Source organism: Lithobates pipiens, unplaced genomic scaffold (assembly GCF_037356315.1).
Source record: "Lithobates pipiens isolate NorthernLeopardFrog02 unplaced genomic scaffold, aLitPip1_a1.2 Scaffold_28, whole genome shotgun sequence".
Classification (NCBI taxonomy): domain Eukaryota; kingdom Metazoa; phylum Chordata; class Amphibia; order Anura; family Ranidae; genus Lithobates; species Lithobates pipiens.
In genome coordinates, this window is record NW_027507789.1 from 206,018,850 (window position 1) to 206,043,754 (window position 24,905).

Sequence of the window (24,905 nt, forward strand, 5' to 3'; positions counted from 1 at the left end):
CCGCCAATGATTTTTTTTCTTACTTATTTTTGTAGATAGGAGTTGAGTGTGGTGTACATAGGAGAGGAGAACAGGCCCAGGCACATTGTTATGTATTTCATGGAAATGTCTGGATACAAAGCGTTCTCCTCGGCTCTCCTCCCTCCTGGCGGGTTAATAAGTAGAGCAGTTTAGAAGATGTGGCCCTGGGGCCGCTCCCTGTTCTTGGCTCTGTATTTCTCTGACCTTTGTCCCACTTCCTATTCTGGATCCTCACATCCAGTATAGACACGGGGAGGCGTAGGGGGGGATCCTGACAGACGGACGGAACTCGTAGGGTGACACAGGGGGAAACGCATGGACACTAAAATGGCTGTATATAAAACGCCATTTACACCTGAGCATTTCTGCGCAAAATCTCACGTTTCGAAAGGCACAAAAAAAAAAAACACGTGTGACGTGTGTGGGGCCATTTTACTGTTAACGACGCCACAAATGCAGCAAGCAGATGTTCCATGCATTTAAATACTCAACAAATGCGCGGTTAAAAACACGCAAATCGCCATGTTGCTTCCTCCAATAGGCCATCAGGATCTGAAGGCACGTTTTCCATCTCGATGGTCTAAATGGGGGTCAGACATTTGGCGAGATCCCAAATATCACAACATTCACATTTATATCCTATCTCCTTCCTGGTCCCCCCCTTTTTTTAGGACTTTCTGTGCATATGGAGCCGATGGGTGCGCCGCCCTCGCCTGATTGGATGCCTCTGGCGTGGATCAGTAGGTGCCACCTAGACTTTTTCTTAAGCCTAAACTTAGGCGAGGGTCACACATTTGCGTGTTGGGAATTCGTGCCCAATTATGCGCGCCCATTGAGCAGACGTACGGTGGCGTCCGTCTTTTTTACTACACGTTCAGAACGGCGCATTTTTGGAAAAGGGTCAGGGACTTCTTCTCCGCGTTTCTTGTTCCCATTGGAACGAACAGGCTGCCCTACGTGCAATACACAGAGGAGACGCAACCACGCCCAGACACCCCATAGGGGCGATAATGCCTAAAAGTGTATGTCCAGCTCAAAACTTTTTTCGTAGTGTTAAAAAAAGTGGGGAAGCTTTAGAACCCCTGTCATGTTTTTACTGCTGTCTGGGTCTCCATTACATAGTTACATAGTAGGTGAGGTTGAAAAAAGACACAAGTCCATCAAGTCCAACCTATGTGTGTGATTATATGTCAGAATTACATTGTATATCCCTGTATGTTGTGGTCATTAAACAGATTTTTCTCTCACTTCCTGTTCTGGCGACAATAGTTTTACCAGACAGGAAGTGAGGGAAAATCTGCATAAGGGCCATAGACAGGAATAAAAACTGACAGGGGTTCTCGCCTTCTCCTACTCTTCAAAAGAAAAAGCATTTGTATATCTGCCAGTGCGGCTGTTGGAGAGTTTCGTTCACTTCCTGTCTGGTCAAATGATCACTAGAACAGGAAGTGAAGGAAAATCTGCAACTGGGACATAGACAGAAATAAAGAGCAAACTTGCCTTCGCCTACTCTTCTAAAGAAAAGCATTTCTACTAATGTCTGTGTTACTGTTAAAGAGTCCCGCCCTCACTTCCTGTCTGGTCAAATGTTGTCAATAGAACAGGAAGTGACGGCAAATCTGCAACTGGGGCATAGACAGAAATAAAAAACAGACAGGGGTTCTTGCTTTCTCCCACTCTTCTAAAAAAAAAAAAAGAAGAAAGTTCTGTATCTGTCTGTGTGGTTGTTAGGGAGTTTCCTTCACTTCCTGTCTGCTCAAATGTTGTCACTAGAACAGGAAGTGACCGGAAATCTGCAACCGGGGCTTAGACAGAAATAAAACTCAGGCAGGGGTTCTTGCCTTGGCCTACTTTTCTTAAGAAAAGCATTTGTATATCTGTCTGTGTAGCTATTAGAGAGTTTCCCTCACTTCCTGTCTGGTCAAATGTTGTCACAGGGACAGGAAGTGACGGCAAATCTACAACATTTTTATACTGTCTGGGGCTCCATTACAGACATTTCCTCTCACTTTCCTGGTGACAATGGTTTTACCAGACAGAAAGTGAGGGAAAATCTGCAACAGGGGCAAATAAAAATCAGACAGGTTCCTGCCTTTGCCTAAAGAAAAGCATTGCTATATCTGTTTGTGTGGCTGTTGGAGAATTTCCCTCACTTCCTGTATAGTCAAATGTTGTCATCGGGACAGGAAGTGAGGGAAAATCTGCAACTGGGGCATAGACAGAAATAAAAACTGGCATGGGTTCTCGCGTTCTCTTCTTTCTGCTGTGAATGGCCTCATTTGTCTGTAATGGTTTTATTTTGCAAAGAATTCAGCAGCCTATATTGCAGCAGGAGGAGAGAGACTCCACAGCAATGGGGTGAAGAAGGGAAAGTCCAGAGGGGGAATTTTGAGACTGCTGGAGGAAGAGGCAGCTCAGCCCACCAGAATCCACTCATAACAAACTAAAATAGGGGTTTTGGGTGGATTGGGGCGTTCTGCGGTCACCTTCTCTTTATAGACAAATGTTTGCTGGGTGGAGGCGAAGTATTTATTCTGTCTCCGCTCCACCATTTGTACTTTCTAAAGCAAATAAACCCTGGTGTGCTCAGGTTTTGTTTAGCCAATCAGGTACACCGAGTTACATAATGGGCACAACAGGTGTACAGGTGTACAGGCCAAGTCTCACCAATAGCGCCCCCTAGAGTGAGAGAAGAGATTGTCAAGTGATGTAACTCTGCATTGTACTAAACACTGAGGAATCAGTTTTGGGTGGAGTGCTCCTTTAACCACTTGCCTACTGGGTACTTTCACCCCTATACTGCCCAGGCCAATTTTCAGCTTTCAGCGCTGTCACACTTTCAATGACAATTGCGCAGTCATGCAACACTGTAAACAAACAAAATCATTTTTATTTCATTTTTTTTGGTGGTATTTAATGAGCAAATGTTTTTTTTTATTTTTTTGCTAAACAAAAAAAGATCGAAAATTTTGAAAAAAAACCCCCACATTTTGCAAATAAATAATTGTTCTTCATACATTTAGACTTAATGTGATTGTAGCCGTATTAGTGCAATTGTGACAGAGAAAATTGAGTACTGTCCGTGATACTTTTTTTATTTGCACTAACATACAATTTTTCAGGACAAGCTTTTGGGGTATGTCCACTTCTTCAAGGTCCAAGCAGTACTGCTTGGACGTTGAAGAAGGGGACATACCCTGAAAGCTTGTCCTGAAAAATTGTATGTTAGTGCAAATAAAAAAAGTATCACGGACAGTACTCAATTTTCTCATACATTTAACTAAAATGTATTCTGCTGCATTTTTTTGGTGAAAATAAGCCAAATCAGTGTATATTATTTAGTCTGTAGGAAAATTGAAGAATCCACAAACTATGGTATTTATCTGAAAAACGACCAATCCTGATGTACTGGCGACCCATCTCATTTCTTGAGGCCCTAAATAGCATGACAGTACAAATAGCACCCAAATGACCCCTTTTTGGTAGACAGTCCAAGGTATTTAGTAAGAGGCATGACAATTCAATTTTTTAAAATTTAAATTTTTTTGTCACACATTTTTTGGAAAATGAAGAAATGAAAAAAAAAAATTTCAATTTTTTTTCCACATACTGTCACCAGTGCAGTACAGCGTCTTCATATAACTGGTATAGTGGGGATCAGGGACACTGACTGGTGACAGTAGGTACAAAATAACTAAATAAATACATTTTAATAATTTGTTTTAATTTTTGTTTTCTTTTTTATTCCATTTTTTCTCTGGGGAAGTGATCAGTAAGATTTTTTTTTTTTTTACAAATTTTTCACTGTTATAAGCAACCATGTTTACTGGATGAAATGGATTGATTGACCACAGTTAATCACATGGTACAGATGGGCTGTGATTGGCCCTGTTGGTACCATGTGATCACTGTGACCAATCACAGCTAGCATCAAAATTGTAAACAATGAATGGCATGAATCAAGGCCATTCATCGTTTACAATTGTCATGTGATACTGCTGTGATTGGTCACAGCGATCACATGGTATCGGCAGCGGCCCAGTGCAGAGATCTGCCATCTGTCAGACACAGATGGTGACAGATCGCGCCACGGGCCGCGCACAAAGCGCGTTCCGGGAGGACGTTATATGACGTCCACCCAGAAAGACAGATGTCTCGCCAAGCCATCATTTGTCTGCAGGGCCGGACTTGGTTAATTTAAATACATGGATGATATTAATAGTTCATTGAATGGTTCCATTTGTTGGCCTGGAAAGGCTCCTAAAAAATGACTTCCTCCATATAATTCTAACTATATACTGAGGCAGCCATTACATGGGCAGGCTCTGCTTCCTTCTGGTTCTGCACAGCGGCTGCACTTTGCTACGTGTGTCAGGAATATTAGGGTTGCCACCCATCTGGGATACACCCGGACAGTCTGGGTTTTGAATCATGTGTCTCGATTTCAGTCCACCTGAAATCCTCATTAGTAGATAGTGACAGGAGGGTGCCCTCTGCAGGGTGTATAGGGTCATGATTGCTGCACGATTGCCTGTACTAGCAGGAGCGGCGTTGTCTTGGGGATGGGGACACGTGTTTGCAGCGATGGTTGGTGGCAAAGCGGGGAAAGCGGGTAGCCTGGCGCTTCCCATTCTTCTCACCAGGGACTGAGAGTCATCCCTGTCCTTCTCCGCACAGGTCACAGCCCAACATTCTGTAGACACAGCTCTATATACAGTGCGGAAGGGGGTGCAGAAGGGGGGCTGACACAGGCTTTGGGGGTTCCCTGTACAGTGAGGAGATTTTTCTGCCATAAATGTGCTCTGTGACCCCTCTAAAGAGACACTAGTCAGTAAAAGTGCATTGTGACCCCCAATGAAGAGACATTTCTTTCAGTAAATGCACTCTGTGACCCCACTATAGGCCATAAATGTTGTCTTTGACTCTGTTGAGGAGACTTTTCAGTCAGTAAATTTACTCTGTGACCCCATTGAGGAAACTCTTTAGTCAGAAAATTTGCTCTGTGACCCCGTTGAGAAGACTTTTCTGTCAGTAAATGTGCTCTGTGACCCCCACTAAGGAGACTTTATAGGTCATAAATGTGGTCTGTGACTCAGCTGAGGGGATTTTTCTGTCAGTAAATGTGCTCTGTGACCCCATTGAGGACACTGTATAGGGCCATGAATGTGATTTGTGACCCCACTGAGGAGATTTTTCTGTCATAAATGTGCCCTGTGACCCCGCTGAGAAGACTTTTCTGTCAGAAAATGTACTCTGTGACCCCGCTGAGGGGACTTTTCTGTCAGTAAATGTGCTCTGTGATCCCTCTGAGGAGACTTTTCTGTCAGTAAATGTGCTCTGTGACCTTGCTGAGGATACTTTTCTGTCAGTAAATGTGCTCTGTGACCCTGCTGAGGAGACATTGTAGGCCATAAATGTGGTCTGTGCCCCCCCGCCAAGGATGCTTTTCTGTCAGTAAATGTGCTCTGTGACCCCGGTGAGGAGTTACCTCAGTAAATGTCCCCCCAGCACCACACTGATTACAGATCACTGGATTGGAGCCTCTTTGGAGCCGACGTTCTCCTGAGCTGCTTTTGTTTTCCATTGACTTGTATGGGGAGAAGCCACAGAGAGGCTTTAACCATCATGGCTTCCATTCAATCTAGTGGTTAATTCACCGCAACCTACGACTACTACTGCCGTGAGTATCTTCCACCAAGGGAGCGCAGGGTATAGGAGATAATCTCACTGTGTATTCTGAGTCTCATCACCTCCCTTTGGTCATTAATGGAGTGGCTTTATAGAAGGGCAACCAAACCAATTTTTACCACCCTTACAAGATCTGCCATCCAAAGAGGCCTTCAACTAAACATAGAGGCCTTCAGCCATCAGTGAGGCCTTCAGGCATCCAAAGAGGCCTTTAGCCAACCAGGGAGGCCTTCAGCCAACCAGGGAGGCATTTAGTCATCCAAAGAGGCCTTCAGCCAACCAAAGATGGTGGTTGGTGGTTAGTAAAACTCAAAAAGAACACTATGATAGAAATAAGTATTTAAAGTGGAACCCTAGACAAAATATTTTTTTTCCACTTGTGTATACAGTGCTGAGGAGTTTTACCAAATGTAAGGTCTTTATCATTGTCTGTGTCCCCAGTAGAGTACTGGGACAAAGCACAAAATGTTAATGAGGACCTGATTTCCTTCCCTGCCCTGTCCAAAATGACAAAAATCAAACCTGTCTGGAATTGCAATTTAAAGATGGCGCCTCCTCAGCTCTATGTCCCTAGGCCAGTGTAGTGAAAGAACTGAATTGAATTTTTACTACTGAGATTTCACAATGTGTGTTTAGGTCATCCCTTACTATGGTCCTCTGAATTCTGTCACTGATTAGCCTGGCCTGTGTAACTCATTGGCAGGTCCATTTGTTTTGGCTCTTGTCCCACCCCTTAGTTCTAGGTCATGAAGAAATAATAACATGTTTTTGTCTTCTTACAGGATGCCTGAGGTCCACTTCCAGTAACAGCTCCTGTAGCAGCGTGGACTATTTTGGAGAGGTCAATCCTCACAACCAAAGTGAGTCCCACCACCCCATACAGGTCACGTCCTCCATAGAGGAGGTTGTCACTGAGTCGTGTATGTGTTTGCATGGACATTGGTCTGATAGTCTACAGTGTTTACTATTCTTATGATCAGTGTCAGATGATGAGTCCTACCACTCGATCCAGGTCACAGCCTCCATAGAGGAGGTGTGTCACTGACTTATGTCTATGATTCCATAAACATTGGTCTGATAATCTGCAGTGTTTACTATTCTTATGATAAGAGTCAGATGATGAGTCCCACCACCCCATCCAGGTCATGGCCTCCATAGAGGAGGTGTGTCCCAGAGTTATGTCTATGATTCCATAAACGTTGGTCTGATAATCTGCAGTGTTCAATACTCTCAAAAAAGAGTCAGGTGATGAGCCCCACTGCCCCCTACAGGTCACGTCTTCTGTAGGGGGTTGTGTCACTGAGTTCTGTATACTGTAGCTTCCCATCGACCCTCATCTGACAGTCTGCAGGGTTCAATACTCTATGATAAGAGGCAGGTTATACAACTTATGTACTTGTTCTCCATTGCCCCAATTGGTCAATAAGCTAAAATGTGCAGGTAATAAAGACTGTGTCACCATCAGAGGGGAGGACCATGGAAAAGCAGATACGGCTTGTTATTTAAAATGTGTATATAGCCAAAACCTTATTTTAAATTTGGCTTTAGATGGAATGTGGAAGGGTCAGACCCTCTGTCAGTTTTTTATTGCTGTCTGGGTCCCCACTGGGGCAATTCTTACTCTATATTCATCCTGGTGGCAGAATGTGATGGCGGAATTCAAAATACTGTCATTGGAACAGGAGAGGAGAGGAAATGGGGTCACCTGTTCCACTGACAACTAATGCTGCGTACACACGAGTGGACTTTTCGATGGACTAGGTCCGACGGGCTTTCCAAATGAACAGACTTGGCCACACACAATCACACCAAAGTCCGACAGATTCGAACATGATGACGTACGACCGGACTAGAGTAAGGAAGTTCATAGCCAGTACCCAATAGCTGCCCTAGCGTCGGTTTTCCTCCGTTGGACTAGCATACACACGAGTGGATTTCTCCATAGGAACTGGGTTTGGCGGAGTTCTGGCGGAAAAATGTGACACGTGTTCTATTTCTAAAGTCCGTCAGATTTTTGGACAGCAAAGGTCAGATGGAGTCCACACACGATCGAATTGTCTGATGGATTCGCTCTATCGGACCTTTGCTGTCGAAAAGTCCGGTCGTGTGTACATGGCATTAGAGGTGATGAACTCTCACTTTGGAGTTCCTCACCCTTCTTTTGGGTCTACAGGACAGGAAGTGAAATGAAAATCTCCTCAACGGGACACAGACAAGAAGAAATACCTGGGAAAGGCCTGAACCATTCTTTAGTATATCCTAAAAAAAAAAATTTGGGTTAAAGATGCATAAAGTGTTCATCATCCTGATGACTGTTCTCCCCAAGAGTGTAAGAAAATCCAAAATTCTGAGTTGTCACCAGACGAATATTAGACAGCACATCTTCCAATGGGGACACTAGCTCTGGTCACAACTAGGGTTCCACTAATCCCGTTTTTTAATTTTATCCGCAACTACGAGTACCGATACTTTGCCGTGTGATTTTTGTCAATACAAAATAAATGGGCGCAAATCGTACTGCAAAAAATTGTGTGCGATTTCCCTCACAGCTCCTGTGTGTGTATCGAAAGGGAAATGCGCCATCTAGTGGGCAGTTTATTAAAAATGTTAGCACTCACATAAAAATACATATCTGGTCAAAGTCTGCATAGGTGTCCCGGTGAAGATAGAAAATCATGGCTGCTGGAGGTGCAGATTCCCTCATTTTGGAGAGATTTCCTCTAACTTTTTTTTTGGCTATAGGACAGGAAGGGGAAATCTACCCAATGGGTGGCAGGTAGGGGGGTGAGAGGAAGCAGCAGCATAAGGGGCCAATCTGTCCCTGTGTTGACAAGAAACATGGGGATAGGATGAGAGAACAGAGTGACAGGGATATCAGTTAATCACTGTGCTGCTTCTCCATTCACTGTCCAGACTAAGGATGAGCTTAGGCGTGTTCACATACTCCATGGGCAGAGCCCGCCAGGAAGTCGGCGCTGCGCTAATCACAGACAGTGAGACATTGCCCGTTGCGCGGCTGCATCACACCTGAGCTCATCCTTAGTCCAGACACAGGCTGGGGCAGGTCCATCAAAACCTGGGCTCAGAGGAAGTGGGTTGAATGATACTAGTCATTAGAGTGAGGACATCATGGGGGTTATTTACTAAAACTGGCGCACACAAAATCTGGTGGAGCTGTGCAAAGAAGCCAATCAGCTTTCAGGTTTTATTGTCGAAGATTAATGGAACAAGCCGAACTTGACGAAGCTGATTGGATACCATGGCTTCACCAGATTCTGAGTTCTCCATTTTTAGTAAATCCCCCCCGGTGGCAGAAAAAAGTACTGCAGGGCAAATCTCTGAAGTTGAATACTGCAGCAAGAAGTAGTTCTTTTGTCTCTAAATTGAGGTTTCATTTTTATCTTGGAGCTCTAAAAGACCTAAAATAAAACTAGATACCTGATCCCTTGTAGGAACCTAGCATAGCACCCCCTACTTTGATTTCTGACCTTCAACTTCAGTTTTTTAACCACTTACGGACCGCCACACGCCGATATATGTCCTAACTTTGAAGAGGAATATTGTTGTTATGACAGCAGCTAGCTGCCATAACCCTGGTATCCTCTTCTTCAGCCCGTGGTCTGCTTTTACAATAAGAGTGGTCTCTGTGGCGGATTCGCTGCGAGATTACTTTTATCGGCAGCAGGAGAGAGCCCCTCCCGCTGTGCTCTGGTGGCCTCCGCCGCTTACCGGAGCCGTCGGCAGTGGCAGAGGCAATCGGATGTTACCCCATGCTGGGTATGGAGACAAGTGAGGGGAAGATGGCCCCCACGCGTCTCCATAACTTTACAGGGCAGAAGCAACGTCAAAACGTCACTTCCGCCCATAGCTCTTGAAGGGCCATTTAAAAAAAAAAAATAATAATAATAATAATTAAATGACAATATTTTTATTTTTATGTTTCTATTGCATTTTAGTGTAAATATGGGATGTGAGGTCTTTTTGACCCCAGATCTCATATTTAAGAGGACCTGTCATGCTTTTTTTTCTATTACAAGGGATGTTTACATTCTTTGTAATAGGAATAAAAGTGACATATTTTTTTTTAATTAAACAATGTAAAAATAAAAAAATAAAAGGTAAAATAAATAAGAAAAAAAAATATTTTAAGCGTGTCTCATCCTGCCGAGCTCGCGGGCAGAAGCGAACGCATATGTGACTAGCACCCGCATATGAAAACGGTGTTCATGTGAGGTATCGCCGCGATCGGTAGAGCGAGAGCAATAATTTTAGCCCCAGACCGCTTCTGTAACTCAAAACATGCAACCTGTAGAATTTTTTTAATCGTCGTCTATGGACATTTTTAAGGGTAAAAGTTTGTTGCCATTCCACCAGCGGGCACAATTTTGAAGTGTGACATGTTGGGTATCAATTTACTCGGCATAACATTATCTTTCATAATATAACAAATAGGGCTAACTTTACTGTTGTCTTATTTTTACATTCAAAAAAGTGTATTTTTTCCAAAAAAAAGTGTGCTTGTAAGACCGCTGCGCAAATACGGTGTGAGAGAAAGTATTGCAAGGACCGCCATTTTATTCTCTAGGGTGTTAGTAAAAAAAAATGTATAATGTTTGGGGGTTCATTTTCTAGCAAAAAAAAATGTTTTTAACTTGTAAACAACAAATCTCAAAAAGAGGCTCGGTCCATTAAAAATGTCATGCAGTGAATGTTTGCTACTATGAGACGCTGATGAACTCCTGTGTGTCTTTTGGGATGCTTTAGGCCTTTAAAGGTGCCCTTTATGGGTCTTCTGGGAAACAGTAGGCCTGTACTGTAGGCATTGTTGTCTGGGGTAGGGGGAGCCCGTACTCCGGAAGTCCTAAATCCCACACCTTCGTGCACCCGGGGGTCAGGTACTGCTTGTCTGTCCTCCAAAAAGGGGTAACCCTTCTTCCCCACTATAAATATAGCAGGTACCTTGCAGAAATCCACTTACCTTTCTCTTCACTTCATTCACCAAGAATTATAAACTTGAGGACAAAAAAATGCATGCATATATACAAAAATGAAAGAGGGGGAGGTGCCCTTTTTAGCCATTGGGTCTTTTGAGATTTTTAGCCCTCTTTTTTAAAGGTAGGGAAGGTGCCATTAATGGTTCTTTTGGGTAATGTAGGCCTTTGTTTATGAAGGTAGGGAAGGTGCCCTTTATGGGCCTTTTGGGTAATGTAGGCCTTTGTTTATGAAGGGAGGTAAGGTGCCCTTTATGGGCCTTTTGGGTAATGTAGGCCTTTGTTTATGAAGGGAGGGGAGGTGCCCTTTATGGGTCTTTTGGGTAATGTAGGCCTTTGTTTATGAAGGGAGGGGAGGTGCCCTTTATGGGTCTTTTGGGTAATGTAGGCCTTTGTTTATGAAGGGAGGGAAGGTGCCCTTTATGGTTCTTTTGGGTAATGTAGGCATTTGTTTATGAAGGGAGGGGAGTTGCCCATTATGGGTCTTTTGGGTAATGTAGGCATTTGTTTATGAAGGGAGGGGAGTTGCCCATTATGGGTCTTTTGGGTAATGTAGGCCTTTGTTTATGAAGGGAGGGAAGGTGCCCTTTATGGGTCTTTTGGGTAATGTAGGCCTTTGTTTATGAAGGGAGGGGAGGTGCCCTTAATGGTTCTTTTGGGATAGTGTAGGTCTTTTTTTTGAAGGGGGTGGTGCCCTTTTTGGCCACTGGGTCTTTGGAGATAATGTAGGCCTTTTTATTGAAGGGAGGGGTGGTGCCCTTTATGGGTCTTTTAGCATGGTGGAGGTCTTTTTTCAAAGGTGCTTTTTTTTTGGCCATTGGGTCTTTGGGGATAATGTAGGTCTATTTTACCCTCTGCGGCTCCTGTGGTGGGTAGCACTACAGGAGCCTTTGGGGAGGGGGAGTGGGTACTTGATTTTGACAGGTACCCATTCCCACTTCTGCTTCAATTGCTTTAGGCGATTGGAAGCAGAATATCTCCCCCCGCCCCGGCTGAAGTTTTCTGAAACACATAAAAAGGTCCCAGAAGATAATGGAATCAGTCTGCAGCACCGCTCGCCGCACGCTGTCATCGCCTTTTCTCCAGTAAGGTAACAGAAGCCTATTTTCCAGAGTGGGAGTAATAATCACACACACAGCTCCTCGTATCACACATTTTATAGACACCAATACTGAAATATTAATACTTGTTCCTGATACAGTGCTTATCAGTAGGAAGTGTTTCAGGTTTGGATGGCGTGTGGAAGGGTTAGATCGTCTGTCATGTTATTATTGCTGTCTGTGTCCCCACTGGAAAGATTCACCCTATCTATTAATCCTGGTGACCATTATCTCTAGGGGCAAAAACTGATGAGAAATGCACAATTTTAAGTTGTCACCAAAACAGGAGCAAAGGGGTAACCTCCCAATGGGGACACCTCGCTAGGGGTGGATTTCCTCTCACATTTGATTCTTTTCCTCTCACTTCCTGTTGTGTTTCTGAGACAGGAAGTGAATGGAAATCCCCCTCAATGAGATGACAAAACAAACCTGACAGAGGCTTAACCCTTCCCTGTGCAACAAAAGTGTTTGGCTTTTTGATAATATATGTAAAGATTAACTCCATGCTTAATAAATATTCTCTGCATACAAGAGGCACGTGTGTTGTTCATTGAATCTCGGGGTGCTTTGTGTACTTTGTCCAGGGCTCTTTGTGTCCCTGCTGGGGAGATTTCCCTTCACTTCCTGTCCTGGTGACATGACAGGAAGTGAGAGAAAATCCTTTCAAGGCGGGTGGAATCCCTTATTGTCACCACAGCATACAAAAGCCATGTGTGTTCTTCATTAAATCTCAGTGTGCTTTGTGTATTTCTTCCAGTGCTCTTTGTGACTCTGCCGAGGAGATTTCCCTTAACCTCCTGTCCTGGTGACACAACAGGAAGTAAGAGAAAATCCTTTCAAGTCAGGTGGAATCCCCTATTAATTGTCAGCACAACATACAAAAGCCATGTGTGTTCTTCTTTAAATCTCAGTGTGCTTTGTTTATTTCTTCCAGTGCTCTTTGCGTCTCTGCCGGGGAGATTTCCCTTTCACTTCCTGTCCTGGTGACATAACAGGAAGTGAGAGAAAAATGCTTTCAAAAGGGAGGGGAAATCCTCTTCTAACTTTTGACACAACAGGTAGTTTTCCCCTCACCTGACGTTCTGGTGACACTGGTAAAATTAGTTTTCAATCGCTTCCTGTCCCAGTGACACCAGGACTAATAGAGAGTGGGGACACAGACAGCAATAAAAAAATCAACGGAAGGAAATGTTGGCTACACAATAAATTGGCTCAGTCATTCCATCAGAAGCTCTATAGATATACAGTTTGTGTGTGCGCGTGCGTGCATCTATCTATCTATCAATCTATGTATCTCTATATATATATATATACAGTTTATATAACATAAACGATTGTAAACTGCTCTGTTGACGCCTGTAATCCTGCTGCATTCAAAACATACTCCACACCATTTGAAACTTCACATCAGCCTGACAGCTGGCTGAAACGAATTGCAGTACAGACAGCCGAGCCAAAGCCTCAGCTTCCATGTAAGGATGAAGCCAAGGGTCCAGCCAGCAATGCCAGGGCTCCGTGCATGTCTCACACACCAGCTATGATGCTCACTTTAGGGCCCATTCACACTTGTGCATTGTGGCGAGACACCGAGACACATAGGTGTGAATGGCCCTAAAGGGGCGGGATCCGGACACAGAATCACAGGCCCGGGAAATGTCATCACGCTCTGGTCTGGAAGCTGAAGGAAAATTCATATTCAGGTAATAGGTGTTCTAGATGCTTGAAGGGAAGCGGTTTTCTCTTTTGAGCAAAGTTGCCCCTCCACACAGAGTCCTGAGATTTTCATTTTCCTGTCCCGCCATTGGTCAGTGGGCATTCTTCTTCAGCTTGGCCAAGAGGCCTTTGGGCTTGATGGGTTTGGGGGACTCCTCTGACGGCTCGTAGTTGGCCAGGTTGTCTATGGTGATCTTCAGTTCTCCGAACGTCGGCCTCTTCTGCGGATTGGCGTTCCAGCATTCCAGCATGACTTTGTGGATCCTTTCCGAGCAGTTCTCTGGAATGCTCAGCCTTTTGCCTTTCTTGAGGTACTGAAGAAGTTCGGAGTTGGGGACACCTGTGGGAAAGACAAAAAGGGAGGTTGGTTATGGGGTGGAGCCTCGGCGAAAGCATTTTACGAGGCTTGGGAGGAAGGTGCTCAGACGGAGCCAGCCAATAGGCGGTCAATATCCTTGCCATCAGCAGATACGTGAATAATGACGATGTAGGAAACCTGAACTCGTTTTCCAGTTTTCTCACATGGATCACATTGCTTCTGGAGAAGAAGACAATATCTTCCTCTCCAGGTGGTCCTGTCCTGGGGGCAATAGCTTTTATTCAGGCTTCCTCCAGGGTCACCATCTATTTCCCGGACTACAATCCTTCCCCTTATGTCAATTCTGATAACTATCTCTTATTCTTTAAACTCCAGCTTCCAGATTGCTTCTTCCTGCAGCAAACTGCTGACCAGGGGAGGGCTGGCAGCCTTAGGCCTGGGGGGGGGGGGGGGGGGCAAGTCCAGTCAAGTGGCCCATTGAACCACTGAATCAGCTCACCATCCATGTCCACCTGGTTTTTCAATGCAGCCTCATCAGTTCATCAGTGCCCATTAGCTCAGCCTCATCAGTGCCCCTTAGCAAAGCCTCATCAGTGCCCATTAGCTCAGCCTCATCAGTGCCCATTAGCTCAGCCTCATCAGTGCCCATTAGCGAAGCCTCATCAGTGCCCATAAGTGAAGCCTCATCAGTGCCCATAAGTGAAGCCTCATCAGTGCCCATCAATACTGCCTGATCAGGGCCCATCCAATGCAGCCTGATCACTGGAGCAGGGCCAACGGGGCGTATGGGGGGGGGGGGGTGATGCTCCTGATCCTGGGGCAAAGTTGCTGCTAGCGCTGAGCCAGTGACACGTCTCAACTCCCTGGTGATCCCTGCCTCCAAGACTATAGTTGTAGTATCCTCTGTGTTTCAGCGCAGACTACAACTCCCAGAATGCAACAGCGGCTGACCGTGTCGGCCGTGCCCCTGGCCCGGCTTCCTAGAGAAAGAAAAAAATGGCAGTGGGCAGCAGCCGCCTTCAACATAAGTTAGGGCGGCCTGAGGGGAAATTGCCACCCTGCACCCTGGCCCAGCCTGCCCCTGCTGATGACATCATTATCCCAGACTGCACCTAATCTAGGCACACCTGGCTGGACCCTTAAGAACTACTTTTACATTACCAGAATATATGGCCTTACGGCTTCACTGCCCGTTTCCTACTGCGCATGCGCGAGTCACGCAGCGCTTTGTGAATGGGACGCGCTGTGTTCTGGGACACACAGTTCCCAGAACACAGCGCGACCCATTACCCAGAAGACAACGCACGGAGGAGAGAAGACAGAAGATCTCCGCGGAGGAGGAAGAGGCAGATTAGGATTATGTGCCTAGCAACAGGCACTTCTGGTAAGTAAAAAAAAAAAATGTTCATTTTTTTTTTTAAGATTTTTTTGTAATTTTCAATATTTTTTTTTTTTCAGGGTGGCCCTCCACTTTAAAGTGATCGTCAAGGATCTTTTTTTTTTATATATAGGAATGAAAATATGGGAAATACTAATGTGTTCATTCATTCGTTCAAATGTTCATTGCTAAATTTGACTATTATTACAGGACCCCCAAATTCCTTACACGTTTCAGAGAAACCAGACCTTATACACATGAAGACTGGTCATGTGACAGAATGCTGGGGAATTTAGTCATGTGATCTGTGATGATGGGAAGAGGCAGGTATAGGCGGATAATTACCTGGATAGGGGTTCATTCCCCGGGACATGATCTCATGTAAAAGAACGCCAAAGGACCACACATCAGACTTTAGGGTGAAGCGTCCAAACTCCAGGGCCTCAGGGGCGGTCCACTTGTACGGGAGCGCCTTAGAATGGGACATATAGAAGTCATCCTTAAAAGACAAAAAAAAAACAGAAATTTATAGAGGTGGACTTCAAGCAGGATGAGGATGTTAGAATTTTTCTTATTTTAACCAAACGTGACACCATCGTAGGGTCAGTTAGACATGAGCGGTTTGTTTCGTCACCATTCGAAAATTCTAAGAAAATTTTCGTTATTCAGATATATCCAAACTTCCGAATTACAAAAGCAACAAATTTAAATGAATCTGAAATAACGAAACTAAATTCGGCCGAAATTCGAATCAAATTTGAAAACTAGAATAGAATAGAATAGAATAGAATCGAATAGCACAATAGAAAAGAAAAAAGAATAGAATAGAAAAGATCAGGGTAGAATAGCGTAGAACAGATCAAAATACAATAGAAAAGAATAGACTAAAACACATACATCCAATTTTTCGAATTACAATAGTAAGGAATTTAAATGAATCTGAAATAATGAAACGAAATTCGAATTCGAATCACATTTGAAAACAAGAATAGAATAGAAAAAAAAAATAGAAAAGAATATAATCAAATAGAAAAGAAAAAATAGTAAAATAGAAAAGATCAGAATAGAATACAATAGAAAATAAAATAATAGCATAGAAAATAAATAGACTAAAATAGAAGAGAAAATAAAAGAATAGACTAAAATAGATCAGAAACTAAGGGAATAGAATAGAAAATACAAGAATGGAACAAAATAGAAAAGAATAGATCATAATAAAATAGAAAAGAACAGAATAGAAGAGAAAAAAAGGAAGAGAATATAATGGAAAACAATAGAATAGAACAACATGAAATAGAATATAACCATCTCCTGACATTTGAAAAGAATATATATAAAAAAAAAAAACAACAATAGAATAAAATAGAATATAGCCATTTTACAAAATTCGAAAAGAAAAGAATAGAATAGAAAAAAGCAATAGAATAGAATGTAACCGTATTCCTCACCGGGATAATCCTGGCTAAGCCAAAGTCGGCGATTTTGCAGATGTTGTTCTGGCCAATCAGCACGTTTCGGGCGGCCAAGTCGCGGTGGATACAATTCTTGGATTCTAGGTAATGCATACCATCTGCGACTTGTCCTGCGATATCCATGAGGCCATCCAAGTTCAGCTTATTCCCTTCACCATCTGAGGAAGAACAAAGAAGGTGAGCGATTGGCAGGAAAGACCGGAGACCCAAAAAACAATAAATTACAAAAAAAATATATATATATTTAAATCCCCCCCCCCCCCCAAAAAAAGCAAACAAACAATAAAATAGAAAACATAATAATGCAAAGTGATAGCATCTAAAAAAAAAGAAAAAGCACAAAACAATAAAATCAAAAACTTGTGCCTGCATGCCTAAGCTAAGAGCAGGCGGATTCCAGGAAGTAAATGCTACATGAATCATCTGCCCTTACTCAAGATGGCCACAGCCAGAAATGCTAGAGGGTGATTTTCGCAGTGATTTCTCAGCAAAATAAAGCATGGAGACATGGATTGATGGGGAAGTTTGCTTTGAATATTAAAAACAAATTAAATAGCATTTTAGGATTCTAGTGCTCAGATACAGTGTAGTTCTGCTTTAAAAAAAAAAAAAAAAAAAAAACACAAACAAAAATAAATCAAAAAACACCCCAAACAATCATAGCAATAAAATTCCCCCAACAATATAAAACAATAAAATGTCCCACAAAAAACACCTAGAACAATAAAAAAACAAAAACAAAAAAAAAACACAACCCTAAAGAAAACAAAATAAGATACAAAAAAATTAAGGACACAAAATATTAACACCCCCCCCCCCCCCCCCACACACACACACACACAGAAAAACTAAAAATACAAAATAATAAATATCCAAAAAAGCATAAAACAATAAAATCCAACAATATATAAAAAAAAACAATAAAAAAAAATCAAATCAGTAATATAGAGAAAAAAAAACACTACAAAAAAAAATACAAAACAAAATCCCCAACAACTAAAAATAAAAACATTAAAAATGAAAACATACAAAAACAATAGAACCCCTGAAAAAAAAAAAAAAAAACACCACAATAAAGCAAATTTGAGGTTATTTTAAGGAACTCTCGATGAAGGCATTGAAATTAATTTAGTCAAAATCTCTCGCTGATGGAAAGTGATGACCTCACAACACATGATCAGCACAGCAGAAAATCTAGTTTATCTTGTCAGCTCAGTGTAGAAATACACTATATTACCAAAAGTATTGGGACACCTGCCTTTGCACTCAAATGAAATTTAATGGCATACACGCTATGCACCCCATACACACTATCAGATTTTCTGCTAGCCAGGCCAGGCCTTCTCATCCAACATCAGTGCCTGATCTCACAAATGCTCTTCTGGAAGAATGGTCAAACATTCCCATAGACACACTCCTAAACCTTGTGGACGGCCTTCCCAGAAGAGTTGAAGCTGTTATAGCTGCAAATGGTGGGCCAACTCAATATTGAACCCTACGGACTAAGCCTGGGATGCCATTAAAGTTCATGTGCGTGTAAAGGCAGGTGTCCCAATACTTTTGGTAATATGATGTATGTCCTGCTAAAATCAACTACATGCAATGGGAAGGGCAGGCTTTTCTTGACAGGTTTAAGCTGGCCATACATGGATTGAAATGCTGTCGGTTCAGCAGGGACCAGTTGACTTCTGTACAACCAGCCTGTCTGGTTTTTCCCAAATTAGTGCCGCTGGCTGTTGCCAGTACCGCCAATCATTGTATTCTGACAGCAGGCAAGACTCGCTATCAGAACACAATGCCACAGCGGGAGGGATGCCCCCATCTTCATCACATGTGTGGATGAGGGACTCAAGGCACATTCAACCCACTGGGTATGGGCTGCCTTAGACATTGCTCACAACTGACAGCACAAAATCTGCCCATACACACGGCGGTTTTCTGCCATTCCCAAGCCTGGTTCACCTCAAGTTTCCGCGATACGTTTTCATTGTTGCACACACCAGAAAGTGAAGTTCCCACTCACCTCTCAGGAAATGCAGGAGGTCCCCTTTAGTGAGGAGCTCCGTCACGATATAAAACGGATCCCCTATGGAGCACACGGCATACAGGGACAGCAGGTTGCGGTGGCGTAGTGTCTTCAGAAACGCGGTTTCCTTCTGGAAGATTTCACGGTTGGTCATATCTAAGGTGCGGTGGAAGAAGGCTGTGTTAGAATATTTCACGAAGGCCAAGGAACATGATTGCACACTGAGCATTGCAGGACACACACTGAACAACAAATGCAAACCAATACTTTTCTTTTTTCCTGTGTGGGATGGAGTGGGAAGAGGTTGGAACCCTCGCCACTGGGGACACGGGTCCAAGCGGAGACAATTACAACTATAGTTTTCCAGGTGGCTACTGTCACTGTGATGGGAAGTTAAGGCAATGCCAACATTTTACAGGTGTCATCAGAAGAGGAATACATGGGACATCTTCTAATGGGGGCACTTGTACTGTTGACAGCTTAGGCTTGGGACCCCTAAACGCGTTCCACCAACATTCACAAGAATATCAGCTTCTCACGATTTTTTCATGTTCATGTTAGAAAACTTTAACCAAGGAAGAAGGAGAAGGTCTTCTCTACTATGCACTGCCTACCATCTTGTGGACAGAAGATGCCGCAGTTAGGAACAAGTAAGCAGTTACTTTTGGTTGCACTGCCATCTAGTAGTCAACGACCCCAAACACACCTCCAAGATGACTACGGCCTTACTAAAGAAGCTGAGGGTAAAGGTGATGGACTAGCCAAGCATGTCTCCAGACCTAAACCTTAGGTATAAAATGACATCCTTCAAAAAAGGAGTGCCATCATACCAAGTCCCTCTATGTCAGTGGTTCTCAGCCTTGCTAGTGCCGTGACCCCTTGATAAAATTTCCCAATTTGTATTCTCTATTTTATTCCTTCTCTTACTCCTTGGTGGGGGGTGGGGGGAATGGGTTGAGTGGCAGTGCTGGTGGGGGGTGGGATCAGTAGCAATGCTGGGGGGGGGGGGGGGGGGAGTTCTGATCAGCCAACTTAGGTGCTCTTGATCAGGGTCATCTGCTGATCTGAGAACTGTAGTGGGTGTAGTAGTACTCACTGTGTCTCCGACTTTGTGGTGTCCTGTAGCAGTGACACCTATGCCGAAATCAGGAGATGGAGTCTCCTTCAGCCCCTCCCACTTCACATTCCTCGCCAGTCAGCCGACCTCTAGTCTTTGCCCCCCCCAGCCATGCCGAATGAATTGGCGGCTGCGTAGAGGCTGAGTGGGCGGCTGTGGGCTCCAGGAACAGCCCAGCTGGGCAGGAAAAGACTCCAGGGACAGCCCCGCTAGGTGGCCTCAAAAAGGCCGGTGTCTTGTAAAATAGTGTCCTCCATCAGATGCTGTCCCCTGCGTACTGCGCATGCGCAGTACACAGGAACAGAGATTCCGAAAATTGCCGAGGATGAACGGCGCCTGCGCCGTGAGTCCAGGTTCTATCCCCACTATCCAAGTGGACATAGAGTTAGAATAAAAAAGAGCCGAGCGGAGCGAGGCCGAGCCCGAAGCGTGGCGAGCGAAGCTCGCCCGCGAGGGGCCCTCTAAAATTCTTAACCCTATGTCCGCTTGGATAGTGGGGCCACCACCTCCACTCACGGCGCAGGCGCCGTTCAGCTTCGGAGTTTTTCCGAAGCTTCGTCTGCTCCGTACTGTGCATGCGCAGTACGGAGCGGACAGCATTTGATAGGCGGACTCTATTAGGCAGAACACCGGGCTTCAGAAACAGCCCAGGATTCAGTGACCCCTGGCAAATCATCATTCGACCCCCGAGGGGGTCCCGACGCCCAGGTTGAGAACCACTGCTCTATGTGGTCTGTAGTAAAACTGTAGTAAAACCCAATTCATATGCACAGATTGGCCTTCGCTTTCTCGTGAAACGCATTGGGTGCATGGCCTGGCTTGAGCCCAGGCTGAGACTGTCACATTCTTCTCCATTAGTGGATCTCCTTCAATACATGCTGTAGTAAAGCTCAATACATATGCACAGATTGGTCTTCACTTCTTGTAGCAGCAACCACCCACCCAGGCAGTGATGGGGAATCACCCACAGCAATAGAAACCAGACTAAGCTTGTCAAGTTGCTAAAAAATAATTCGTTTTCTTGCTCCGTGTCCCCATTGAAGAGATTTCCCGTAACTTCCTGTCCTTGTGACATAACAGGAAGTGAGGGCAAATCTTCCAGACAGCAGTAAAAGTATTACAAAGGTTCTGTTACCCACGCAGTAAGGAACTAAGGGAAACATGATCTTTAGTTTCTCCAGAACCCCTCCAACTCCTTTTTTTCCCCTACGTACCCCCTCTTTCTTTGCTTGGGTCCTGCTTGTTTTCCTATGTAGTACTCTTTTATACCTTGTCTCCTAATTTTCCATCGCCTTGCCAATGTGATCTTACAGGGTCTTAACCCATCTATAGTTGCCCCTTAAAAAGTAATAATAAAAAAGGAAGGGAGACCTTATCAGTTATCTGTAGTCACCAGATAAATGTGACCCACAACAAAAATGTCAGGCGCCACTCAAGGCTCCACCAGGTCCTTTTGCATGACAAACTGCTAGGAGTGTCGAGAAGAACAGAGCTCATCCCAGCTCAAAACATCTAGCAGGAAAAAGAAAGTCCTAAAAGTCACTCATCACAACGAAACCCTGTAAGGAGATATGAGAGCCTCAGCCAGGGCTCCAACCAGGCCATGCCCCCCAACATAATGAACTCTATCCCTGGATGAATCCTCATTATTAAGCTCCAGGGGCATAGTGAAACATGTTGGGGGGCATGGCCTGGTTGGAGCTCAGGCTGAGGCTCTCATAAACCTCCTCACAGGGTTTTGCTGTGATGTCCTCCAACTTTTAGGACTTCCTTTCCCCACCAGATAAATGTGTTGTGTTTTGGAGGGGTCCATGTCCCTGTCCATTTGGATAGAAATCATTTTTTAGAACGATAACTTGGTGGAAATGGCCAATGCAGAAATGGGTTTAGATGTTGGATCTCCTCATCTCCAAGCAATTGACAGCAAAAAGCAAATGAGCATTCAGTAGAGTAACTCCACCTTCTGGTAAGACCTACCAATGTTGAATTTTTATGCAACCACTTGAAGTTTTCCCAGCCTTGAAGAATATCTCAACTTAACATCCCTTTGCCCCCTTCCCATGATGGAGATGATGTATCAAAACTGGAGGTCAATAAAAGGTATTTCTTGAAAAAAAATTTGACCTTGCACTAAAAAAGGAATGGAAGCTGGTCTCCAGTTGGACATTGGTGGAAACTTGGACAATTTTTTCTCACTTCTGTGACTGTGGGAGGTCCTACCACCGTACGAGTTTAGTCATTTGGTCTAGAGATGACACAGGATTCTCAAAAGTCCAGTTTGAGAAGCTCTAGTATGTAAGCAGAGAAAGCTTTACGTTTTCTGTGGGTTTTGTAAGCCTGGATTGGGGCTATTAGTAAAGATGTTTGCATGCACACAGGCACATAGGCCTAAGAACCACTGCCTGTGGCCATGGGACGGGTGCGGGGTGGGTTTCCAGAGTGACCGATAAAGCTGAGGTGGCTAATGAGTCCATAAAGGGGGCTGAAGGCAGTCCTGTGTTTCTGAGGAGGTGAGAGAGCCCTATCCAGAGACCAGGAGTGGGGACTGTGTAGTGAGTGGCGTCAAGCATAGGCTGAGTGAGCCTGAGGAGCCCATTGCTTGGGAGAGACCGAAGCTGAATATTCCCCACACAACCTCCAATATGCCCCTTTGGTTGGCCAACTTAGAGTGAAAGGCTTGTTCGGCTTACCTTGCTTTATGGTTTTAATGGCCACTTTAAACTTCAATCGCCCCTTCCAGTAGCCTTCATAGACCTGCGCAAAATTTCCCGAACCCAGCTTGTTTCCAAGAACGAACTCTTCTTTCGGCCTCTCCCACTCGTCTAGAGGTAGACGATTCAGGTCGGTGGCCGTTGGCTCATCCTATGTTCAGGAGATAAAGATATATAGAGTTACATACAAAGTATAAAAAAGACACTCCATTCAAAACTGTCTCTAGTGGATTCCAGTGGCAAGATTCCTCTTAGAAGAATTCCAAAAAGTCTCATGCCGCGTACACACGACCGGACTTTCCGGCAGAAAAGGTCTGACGGAATCATGTTCCCATCGTGTGTGGGGCTTCCTCTGACTTTTTTCTTCAAAAATTCAGAGGGACCTAGAAATAGAACATGCTTTAAATCTTTCCGACGGAATCAATTTCTATTGGGAAAACAGTTCATCTGTATGCTGGTCCGACGGACCAAAAACGACTCATGCTCTGAAGCAAGTATGAGACGAAAGCGATCGGTGTGGTAAAACTAGCTTTCATATTGAAGCTAGCACATTCCTCACTCTGCTAATTCTGTGATCTTTTAATACACCGCATTCTTTTCTTCTTTATAATGCTAGAAGAATGAAGTTGTTTTGCTGCTCATATTCACACAGAGTTCTCACAAACTTGTTCCTTCATTATTTATCCTCATCTCATGACTAATATTCCATTTTTTAAAAGCCCGATCTCCATAATAATGTTTACAATTATTTTTTATACTCAACTTTTATAATTTTTTTATTTCATCAAGCTTTATTTTACAATTACTTAAAAATTATTTTTTAGTGATCTCCATATAAAATTTAATTTTTTTGAGTTTCAAGTTACCACAATAACATTATTATCTTGTATTTTTTCTTATCCTTAAGGAGGTTGGTGTCCCTTGTTAATTTGACATTGTCTTTTTGAAATGCACCTGCCTACTCACAAACAAACTGTCCTTTTTGAATAAAAACACATAGGAAAGTATTTTCTGAAAATAAAATTTAATTTATTCTGGGTAACAAAATGAAGAGGAAGGCAACGCTGGACAAACTTTTGGAATTTGTGAAGCCTTTTGGCCCCCAAGGCACGCATCATAGTTACATAGTTAGTAAGGTTGAATAAAGACACCAGTCCATCCTGAGTGAGGTGTCTACAAATGTCCCTATCCCTGTACATTGCACACTCACATCAGTCCCTACCCTCAAGGAGCCCACAATCCAAGGTCCCCATTCATATACTAGGGCCAATTTTGGACAGAAGCCAATTAACCTACTTGCATGTCTTTGGAGTGTGGGAGGCAACTGGAGTACCCGGAGGAAACCCACGCAGGCACAGGGAGAACATGCAAACTCCGGCAGGTAGTGTCGTGGTTGGGATTCAAACCAGCGACCCTTTTTACTGCTAGGTGAGAGTGCTAACCACTACACCACTGTGCCGCCATCAAGTCTGTTGAAAAGAAAATTTCGATCTTGAGGAGTCCATATAATAGGGAGCAAAATCTGGTCCAGGAATCCCAGAGATCAGGACCAGCAGCAGATGACATATCTGTCCCCAGGCTGTGGTACTACAAAAGCCTGCGTCTTCTGTCAGACCAGACTGAACCCAGATCATCACTTTCTTCTCTTCCTTGCAGACTTCCCTGCACACTTCCTTGTAGGCTGTGGCTCTGGTGGTGGACTTGTGGTAGGAGGAGGAGGAGGAGGAGGAGGAGGAGGAAGAGGATGGGCTTGCTCGTCATATATGTGGCTGTTCTCGGTGAGCTGGCCCCTCAACCCCTTCTGAAGGGCCTCAGAAAAAATTCCCTCACAGAGAAGGCGTTGGCCCTTCTCCAATTTCAGCAACCTGGTGGGGCTAGATAGCAGCCATAGGCATCTTCAGCACTGGGGAGGCTCCTCAGGAAATGGCTGGCTTCCCTAATGAGGCCCAGTACTGCGTCCTTCCTGGACCTTTGGGTGGTAAGGCAGAGGGGAGGCACCTGGGATTGGGGGAGGCTCCTACTGGGCCCAATCATCTCCTGGCTGCCACTGGGCACGGCCTTTTCCTGGATGACACTTGGCACAGCCTCCTCCTGGCTGGCGCTTTCCAGACCCTCCTCCTGGCTGAGCTCATCCAGCGTATAAAAAAGGGACATAGTTGTAGTTTTTGCTCAATAGCACACAATTTTCAGCTCATGACTTGCAAATTGAATGTTAATAAATAGAAAAGGCTATCATTCTAACCCCAGCATTTTTTTTTTCAAGCTGGTCACTGACATTTTTGGCTACTACTGTCTAGTGATATTTGAATACTGATTTTCTGTAAGACAATACACAAGACAAAAACACTAATGTCAGTCTAAACTCTCAT

The 24,905-nt window shown here is 44.1% G+C and overlaps 1 protein-coding gene across 1 annotated transcript in view; it reads right to left on the minus strand.

The window, feature by feature from the left end:
- Window positions 1-11,842: 11,842 nt before the first annotated feature.
- Window positions 11,843-24,905, minus strand: part of PTK6 (protein tyrosine kinase 6) — a 31,684-nt gene continuing 18,621 nt past the window's right edge. Inside the window, exons 4-8 of the mRNA XM_077460363.1 lie at window positions 22,516-22,687; window positions 18,706-18,864; window positions 16,659-16,840; window positions 15,556-15,709; window positions 11,843-13,853 (exon numbers count right to left, since the gene is read on the minus strand). Of these exons, the coding sequence (XP_077316489.1) occupies window positions 13,606-13,853; window positions 15,556-15,709; window positions 16,659-16,840; window positions 18,706-18,864; window positions 22,516-22,687 (915 nt within the window). The 3' untranslated portion in view covers window positions 11,843-13,605. The remainder of the gene's footprint in view (window positions 13,854-15,555; window positions 15,710-16,658; window positions 16,841-18,705; window positions 18,865-22,515; window positions 22,688-24,905) is intronic.